Source organism: Sesamum indicum, linkage group LG6 (genome assembly GCF_000512975.1).
Source record: "Sesamum indicum cultivar Zhongzhi No. 13 linkage group LG6, S_indicum_v1.0, whole genome shotgun sequence".
NCBI classification, from domain to species: Eukaryota; Viridiplantae; Streptophyta; class Magnoliopsida; order Lamiales; family Pedaliaceae; genus Sesamum; species Sesamum indicum.
In genome coordinates this window covers 23,102,746-23,112,147 of record NC_026150.1, presented here as the reverse complement: position 1 = coordinate 23,112,147, position 9,402 = coordinate 23,102,746, and the positions used below count along the sequence as shown (strand labels likewise).

General features: G+C 31.9%; 2 protein-coding genes across 2 annotated transcripts in view; one reads left to right on the top strand and one right to left on the bottom strand.

The window, feature by feature from the left end:
• The window catches only part of LOC105165579 (floral homeotic protein AGAMOUS), a 7,955-nt gene extending 2,061 nt beyond the window's left edge, over positions 1–5,894 (top strand). The window contains exons 3-9 of the mRNA XM_011084634.2: positions 2,705–2,786; positions 3,778–3,839; positions 3,937–4,036; positions 4,155–4,196; positions 5,224–5,265; positions 5,376–5,566; positions 5,666–5,894. Coding sequence (XP_011082936.1) covers positions 2,705–2,786; positions 3,778–3,839; positions 3,937–4,036; positions 4,155–4,196; positions 5,224–5,265; positions 5,376–5,566; positions 5,666–5,669 — 523 coding nt within the window. The 3' untranslated portion in view covers positions 5,670–5,894. The remainder of the gene's footprint in view (positions 1–2,704; positions 2,787–3,777; positions 3,840–3,936; positions 4,037–4,154; positions 4,197–5,223; positions 5,266–5,375; positions 5,567–5,665) is intronic.
• The window catches only part of LOC105165843 (probable galacturonosyltransferase 15), a 7,456-nt gene continuing 5,478 nt past the window's right edge, over positions 7,425–9,402 (bottom strand). The window contains exons 4-6 of the mRNA XM_011085006.2: positions 8,618–9,199; positions 8,224–8,526; positions 7,425–8,041 (exon numbers count right to left, since the gene is read on the bottom strand). Of these exons, the coding sequence (XP_011083308.1) occupies positions 7,757–8,041; positions 8,224–8,526; positions 8,618–9,199 (1,170 nt within the window). The 3' untranslated portion in view covers positions 7,425–7,756. The remainder of the gene's footprint in view (positions 8,042–8,223; positions 8,527–8,617; positions 9,200–9,402) is intronic.

Sequence of the window (9,402 nt, the reverse complement as noted above, 5' to 3'; positions counted from 1 at the left end):
GCCCCAACAAAAAAAATAAAAAATAACAAAAGAGGTGCTATGGGAAAGAGGTTTAATTCTTTATAATAACTTTGGTTGCATGGGAAAGAGGTGCTATAGCAATGGCTAAAATGGCTGCTGTCTGAGCAAGACAGACAGACAGCCTTCACTGATGATTCACTCAAACACTTCAAAACACACTGAAGAAGAAGAGCTCACAGACAAACCAGACTTACTATAACTATACCTACATCCCTTAATTCATACATTGATTGCATGTCCTGAAAAGTTTAAAATATCCTGTTTAATGTTCAACTCCATCTTTTATTTTATTTTACATGTACACGCACAATATGTATAAAATTTTTGTCACTAATTTTATCTACGTGACTACATGTATGTATATGAAACGAAATAGAAAATACAACAAGAATTATAATAATGAGAATAATATATATATTTATAACCAGAAAAATAAATAAAAATTAATATTAGTGGGAATAATTAATATATAGAGATATATATGTATATGTGGAGTGCAAGAAACTGAAACAAGGAGAGGAGCAATATCGGGATTTTGAAATAATCGAGGTGGGTAAAAGAGGGATGATGGGGGTATTAACCTTTGGTGTAAAGGAGGGTGAGTTGACACGTGGCGAGAACCCAGAATGAAGATGCTAGAGCCAATCATATTGTGGGATCTTGTGCCAGCGTGGCAGAGGGCAGCCAATCAGTGTGTCGAAGAAATTAAGGTTGCAGCTTACAAATAGTATCCTGACTGAAAGTGCATGTATGTGTTTTCACTGTGTGATATTTGCTGTCACACTCAAAACACTCATCTTTAAATATATATATTTGGAATGGGAACAAACCCTAATAACTGTAGCAGCTAATTATAAGTAATTAATAGTATCTAAAAAAAAGGAAAAAGAAATTAGCAATTGGAATCTTGTATAAAAACTAAAAATGATTATTTTTATATTAATACTATTTAATTCTTTTTTTTAATCTATAATTAATTTGAGATTTCATTAATGAGTGTATAATTGTGCTCAACATATAATTTCACGCCAGCACTAATATAAATTTTTTTTTAATTCAAATCGGATTTGATCAAATTTGAATCAATTATATATAATAAGAACACCATATACATGAAAATTAGTGTATAACTCACGAAGAGCGACAAATCACACTTGTTATGTGATTGCACTATATATAAATGTATCACACTAATTTTGTGATTGATTTGATTTGACCAATTGAATATGAGTTAGAATTTTTCGTGACATAATTATCTAATAATCAACTAGGTATTAATAAAGGTTAATCCTGGGATTAGGACAGATGCTCCTGCGGCACATAGGTGCTAGGGTTCTTCATAGAAATGATTGATTTTGACCTGAGAACTATTTTCTGGATCACGACAACATAAGTACGTATGTGTGCATATATATATATATATGCATTAATTATTAATTTACTAAATTATCAAAAGCTCTTTGCAATTTTGCAGGAGATAATTAATTAAGGGAATCCATACATTTTTGGTTGGAAACAAGCTGTTTTTTCATGCTATATATAAATAATGAAAAATCCCAGATCAGCTTAATATTTAGAAATTAAAATTAATAAATGGATATATCTGCAAATATAACTATGAAAATATGAAACATTTGGCGCCACTAATCCTTAATTACTCTTTTAATTATGAGAAAATTTAAAACAATTAACCATGCATTTGAATAAAATTAAGGTGAAATTATATTTTTAGTCTTATAGGATAGGGAGTTCAATACTTTTAGTCCTCTACTTTACGAGATTTCCTAAATGGTTCTAAAATTGAAAAAATGAGACACGTCTAAATGTGTCTAGTGTTTTTAATTTTGAGATTATTTTGAAAATCTCGTAAAGCAAAAGACTAAATGTGTTGAACCCTTATTTAGTGGGAGTAAAGGAGTATATTTGCAATCAAAGTATATAATTATAGTAGTAATTTATAATTAACTAGATAAGGTTAATTAAACTATGTTTATCTTGATGATGCTAATGCTTACTATAGTTAATTGTGTAGAAATTGTCAAATTCTATATAATTATTCTTTAATTTAATTTAATTGTCAAAACCACCATTTTTTATGGGACGGCGGATTTAATTTAATTAAAATCCTTCTCGTCAACAATCTGAATACATCAAGTATGCATAATGTATATACGAAAATAGAGTGTATGTATCGATTTATATAACATTTATTTTTATCAGAATCTTTTCAATGAATACTCAGAAGTTATTTAATATCATGAATAATGGTGATTATTTTTTATTTAAACTTCCTCCATCGTCTTATTAATTAATTATTTCAAACCATAAGAAAAACTAAGAAGTTATGGGTTTAGTTATCATATTATGAGAATGGGATGATTTCACTTTTTGTGAAGATCAATAATTAATTAATGTAAACCATTGCTTCAAATATGTAATTACCAATATGATGGAAAATGATAGTAAAAATAAAAACAATTATTTATTTACATATTGAATAAGTTTGAAACCATTTTTATTATCTAACTAATTAAAGATCATAAATATTATGTTAGGCGATTAGTTAATATTATGAATCTTGACCAACGAATGAAGTTATTCTAAAAAACATATATTTGTACAAAAATAAGGTAATACCTTAACATCGGATGTGTGTTATAATTAAGTATTATTGTGGTTGCAGTGTTAGGGCAAGTATTGAAAGGTACAAGAAAGCAAGTGCTGATTCCACAAATTCTGTGTCCACATCTGAAGCAAACACACAGGTACACTCTACTTTTCATTTTGTTAGTAGTTGTTTTTTCATTAGTTAAGTTTAGTTTAGGCAGCTCAAAATGTTTTTATAATCCCATGAAATAAGAACATAACAATGGTTCCATAAAACTCAAAATTACGCATTTTTAATCTCAAAAAGTGTGGTATTGGGACTTTTAATTAGTCAAAAAATCACAACGTCTTTTTAGTCCCAAAAACATAACACACATGACTTTTTGGGACTAAAAATGCGTGATGAATGAGTTTTATTGGACTAAAAGCGACATTTGCTGTAACTGTGATACTAAAAAAAATTCTGCTCTCGTTTTATGCAACAGAAAAAATATTTTGCCCGTTTAGACAATTGTTGCATTGATTTTATTTAAAGACCTTTAACTACATAGCAAAGTATGGTACAAATATATACTATCTTATATTTTTATGTTAATAATCTAAGTTAATTGATTAAGTTATATTTATAAGAATTTAATAACATGTTTATGAAAATTTAAAATTTTCAACTTTTTTTTGTTGTAAGCAATCACAAAAATACAACTAATCAATATGTCTAAAACATATTAAAGAATTATCGATTAAAAGATTTAATAAAGAACAAACATATAGTATATTTGTGTTCATAAATGCATAAGTGCTAATTAAAATGAAGAACAAATAGTTCAATCATGAATGTTGAAAAATTAAAATAATTATAAATGTACATAAATGATAGAATATAACAAAGTTACGTAATTAATTACATATGTATCAAATTAAGCATGAAATATTCTAAAAAAAGATTTATAAAAGATTGTATTAACCTCAATAACTAAACTATTCGCAATATGTGCAATGTGCGTGCATTTTATTAGTATTAGAACGTAAAAGGACAGAGAACGGGACAATAGACGACGATCAAAGCTGGTGATCATCGGAAAAGTCTCTAGCTTCTGATCCCACTCGTTCATCGTCTTAACACTCTTTTCGTCTGTCGACTTATATCAGTTCTACCAGCAAGAAGCCAACAAGCTGCGCAGACAAATACGAGAGATACAAACCTCAAACAGGTTAATTAGTAGCTCCATGATCAGACATATATATGTAATTTTCATCAGTAATTACTACAAGTGGTGATGCTTATGATGATTGATGACGACTGTGTAGACAAATTCTTGGAGAGGGTGTTGGGAGTATGACATTGAAGGATCTGAAGAGCATGGAAGGCAAAATCGAGAAAGCCATCAGCAGAATCCGTTCCAAGAAAGTAATTTTAACAAATTAATCAACTCTTATATAATTTTCAGCTTCTTATATATATATATATATATATTACATAAATTGTCTGGATTCTGAGTAATAATTATGTTGTTGAATTTTTCCAGAACGAGTTGTTGTTTGCTGAGATAGAGCTCATGCAGAAGAGGGTACGTTTTATGTAGCTATATTTTTATCTCATTTTCTCCTGTTTTTTTCTTCTCCTTTTTGCTTGCAGTTATTCTGATTTCAAAGGAAAAATAATATTTTTTGCCCTATAAATTATGTTTGTTTTATTTTTGGTACCATTCGTTACAGGATTAGCAATTTTTTAATCGTTTAACTTTAAAAAATTAGCACTTTTGGTCCTCATCCACTTTTTCATCTATAATTTTAACGTTATAGGTGCATGTGAACATTAAGTTTTTTGGGTAGAGGAAAAATTGATCCTTCTTCTACAGTACCTTATGAATGCTCCATTTGGCCTATTTAATTTATTTGTGGAATACATGAATTTTTATGTTGTTTCTACTTAACTTCAATTTATAAAAATATAGGAAGGGTGGATTTAATTTGTTTGTGATAAAAGAGAGAAATCCCTTTTCCTTTATCTTAATTTTTTTCAAGATTTGTTTCCCCCGTCAAATGTAGTTAATTCCCTCCAAAAATGATCCCAAGCTGGAAAATTAACCAATTTTTCCTCTAACTAAAAATACTTAACTGCCATGTACTGTGCACGTGGTCTACGTTGTTAATTGTAGATGAAAAAGTGAATGAGGACTAAAACTGTTAATTTTTATAAGTTACGGTCTTAAAATACTGATTTTTTAATGAATAAAACCAAAAGTAAAACCCAACTAAACCTACATGATGAAACTAAGGCATGTGATCATTTCTAACTAAGTTTAGCTTTTCACGACGAGATTTGGACTAAATGTATAATTTTTTTTTTATTACAATCTTCAATTATAATTTTCAAATCGAACAGAATTGAAAGTGCTACCGCCGTATATTTAAGGAACCAGAAAGGCATTTTCCCCTAATGTTCATATCCGAAGTACGAATCTGACGTTTATGTTTGATCATGAAGCATAATGCAAAGACAAATTTCTCTTTTATGCATAAAAAATGTTCAGTTTTGTTACTGGCAATAAAGAAAAAGATATCTATAAAATTGTGATGATTTTGATGTAGCAGGAGTTAGAGCTGCACAATGCCAACATGTTTCTACGAGCAAAGGTCTTTTTACATTCTACCACAATTTCTATATGATACATACATACATATATATATGTATATGTGCTCAAAAACACACGCACAACACACACTGATCATGTAGATGTTGGCAGATAGCTGAGAATGAGAGAGCACAACAGCAAATGAACTTGATGCCTGCAGGGTCATCAGATGATCACCATCAGTACCAGCCCATGACTTCATCACATGAGGCGGCCTACGATCTTCGGAACTTCCTCCCGATGAACCTCATGGAACCTAATCACCACTACCCTCGCCACGACCAAACGCCTCTCCAGCTTGTGTACGTTACGCTACACCTCAAAATTATTATTTCGCATCAAAAGTTATAAACATTTTTCTTGAGTGATTTATGTATATTCTCACACTCCCGTTGTTGCAGCTGATAAAGGTAAAAGTCGGACGACTTCAACGTTGTTATTCGGGCAAGAAATCTTGCTGATCATGATGATCAGTTGTCTGTCAATGTATCTTAAAACTTTTGTGAACTTCACAAGTTGTCTAAATTAAAGCTAACTACTTACTACTTAGTTTGACTTAATTTGTGGGCAACTACTCGTCTTTCTCTATGCAGAATCCTTTGCAATATTGCAGTTTATGGTCCTAACATATATAGTTAGTGTGTTGATTTCCAATTACTGGTTGTGTCTGATCATGATGCTTCCAGATTACTGCACTATATGTATCTTCTTGTTGTAGAATACTTGTCTGATATTCAAGATCGTGGGCATGAGTGTTGCCAACGTGGAAGTTGGTAAAAAGCTGCTTTGATCAATCAATGTTAATTATTTAAAACTTGGATGAATATATTTCAAAATGAGATTATGTGAAAAAAAATGAAGAATTCTCGTCCAACTCTTAATTTGCAATGTTTTGGTTTGAATTTTAATGCATTTTTTATTGATCTCACAGAATCAAGTGTGTTTTATCTTCTCCGGATCCATTTTGATATGACAAGATTTTAACTAGCATAAATCATGTCATAGAATCTAATTTCATAAATCACGTCATGTACAAGAGCATGATCATTCGTGACATCAAAATTATTGAAGGACGACGATCAAGGAAATCATTAAGAGGATGATTACAAGGTGAAATTACTGAGACTATGGGTTTAGATAATGTAATATGACAGAAGCTCACTGTATTATTTTTTTAAATATTTTGTTAGCAAATTAAAGCAAATTGATATATTGTTAAATTAGACATATATTAAGAGTATGTATATGAATAATAAAAGGCAAAATTGTAGATATGAAAAAGAAAAGATAACTAAATCTTTGGTGTTGTAACTTAGGAGCGCGACATTTTTAATGTAGAGCAGTTTAATTCATTGTTTTTTTATTTGTGTAATTTCAGTACATTACTCACTGAGTATTCTCAACTCAGCTAGAATTAAGAGTGTGTTTGGCTAAGTCAATAAGCTTTTTGAAACATCTTATATGATGTTTCTTATAAACTTTTGAAAATTATTTGACAATTTAGCCTTACAAGATCCTAATATAGATGTTTTGAATTTTATAAACTCTTTAAAAGAATTTAATATCACCCAACTTTATTTGAAACATTTTATAAGCTCTTTAATCTTAATATCCAATTAAAAAAGACATACTCATAAGCTTGTTGCGATTTCATTTTTACTCTTCATATGATTGATGTTTTCGCCTCATCAAAGCAAAATTATCTATTTATATAATTTTAAATTCTAATAGTTTGATATCTTTATCGGTCATTATTACAGTATGAAAAGCTAGCTTGTTACGTCAAACACTTTAATATTTTATTATCCAAACACTTTAAAAACTTTTTTGAAAATGAAATCAAACATCTTTAAGCTATTAAATTATCTTATAAGATATATAAAAACTTATCTAAATTTGATTGGGTGCAGTTCACATAACCAAGAGTTGGGGGATTTTGCCATTTTAATTTGCAGGAGACAAATGGCATGTCTTTTGCAAGTGAGGACAGAAATTGAATTGGTGTGGGGCCAACCATTTTGGAGGAAAATTGCATGCTTTTTTGGTCCTATAAATTATTAAGAGAGAGTGAATATGGGTTAATAATGGATGACAGACGTGAGTTGATAAAATGGTGTCTAGTTTAAGCATAACATGAAACAATTAAAGCATAGCAGCAACTGCACAAAAGCAATATATTCATATTATTATAGAAAACATGACTGAGATAAATTTACATGATAGTAACCATATATAAATTTACATTAATATATATATATATTCTTCGACGACCTAATAAACTTTTGTAAATGTATTTCGGCTAACTTCTATAAGCTTATTATCAACAGTGGAGCGGCGCCTGAGATGAGACTGAAGGCTAAACCTTCTTCCCTCTATCCCAAACAATTCCTCCAGCTTTAAACCGAAGTAGCGCCTAAACGCCCTACCGTGGCTAGATATGGGAAATTCCCGAGCCATCCACTTGGGTATACATATATTGTATATTATCCTTCTCAGCCTGTTATTCCACATCTCCTAATATGCTCATTTGATAAATTTAGATGTTTAGTCCACATACCTCTCACCTCTGGGGACGCCATTTCGAGCCATGGCTTTGCAGCGCCGCTGAAATGCACAACGGCTGCGGTTTCCAGCATGAGTTTGTCTCCTCTCCCATAGCGATAGCCCAGACCGGCTATGTGCCATGAAGGATCAAGACGGTGCATGTGACCTTCAAACGCAAGTAATGCGGGTGGAAGCGCTCCGGGATGCCATAATGCAAAACCAGAGTTCAGGCTCTGTAAAGTAGGACAAAACATGGTAACGGAATTCATGGAAACAGACTGTACAATGATCTATTGCGGGGGTAAAGGTGCACTGTTAAATTATATCAACATGATTAATAGAGAACAACATAGTAGCATCAACATCAGTAACATTACCACCCTACCAGAGCATACTGACGCACAAGTATACTCACTAGTTTAAGCCATTGATGATATACAGCAGTGATGTTAGTCTTCCTCCATCTTTTGAGGTTGAAAACATTCACCCCATATAGCCATCCACAACGATCTGGATCCAAGTTAGAGGATATGATGGGGTCTGTGAAATTGAAGTAATCTTTGTACTTTCTTCCCGGACAACAGTCAGGTCCGCACCACGAGTCAACAACTGCACCCACTACTTTCTGATCGAGATCCAAGTCCCACAGAGACGATAAGTCATGTTGTACTGCAACATCATCGTCCAAGAACACAACTTTCTTCAGATCTGGAAACAGCTGAGGATCCACAAATACCAGATGATGAATCAAAAATTCTCAGAAGATTTTACTCATGACGAGTCCAAAATATAATAATTCAAGAAATTACCTCAGGGAGATAAATGCGGAGGTGATTTAAAAGGGATATACAGCTGGGGCTTAGGACATCTAGTTTGTGATCATTTTCTTCCTCATATTCAAAGTCTTCCTTCTTCAGGCTGCGGTAGTTGTGATTCCAAATTTGGTGATGAATTTCTAGCATCTCCTTAATAGCGACGTTTACCTTATGAGACCAATCGTACTGATGCAAGCCCTTTACTTCAACAACTGCAGAATCAATTCTGTTTACTGCAAACCATGCATACATGGATGTGTACGTCTTCTTGTCAGTGACCACATGGAAGACCAACTTTTCAGGATCAGTTGACGAATTGATGGTAGAGGAGATAACAACAGAAGCAGCAAGAACATTGTCAGTTAGAAGAACAACATGATGAAAAAAAGGGTCTGTCAGGCGGTAAACATATTGAGGCAGAGGTAATCGTGAACGTGCTGCAGCATTTACAGCATATTCTTCAGCCAGTTTAAGCGAAAGACAGTGAAGGCTCTTGGGTACACCTTGAGCAGCTAGATGCCAGTACATAGATTCATGGCGCTTAGCTGTTTTAACAATTTGTTCCATCTTCGCGATCTGCATAAAGAATAAGAATTCCTCTGAGTCTGTTTGACTTAAGAAAACACTTCCAGACTTTTCTTACTTCATAATGCTAATCATGTACAAATAAGTTTCTACAACTAAGAGAATAGATTGTCAGGTGTCAAAGCCAGGACAAAACATAATGCTATTATGACATTGGTATTGTAATTAAATTGTTTATCAGAACTTCATTCCAA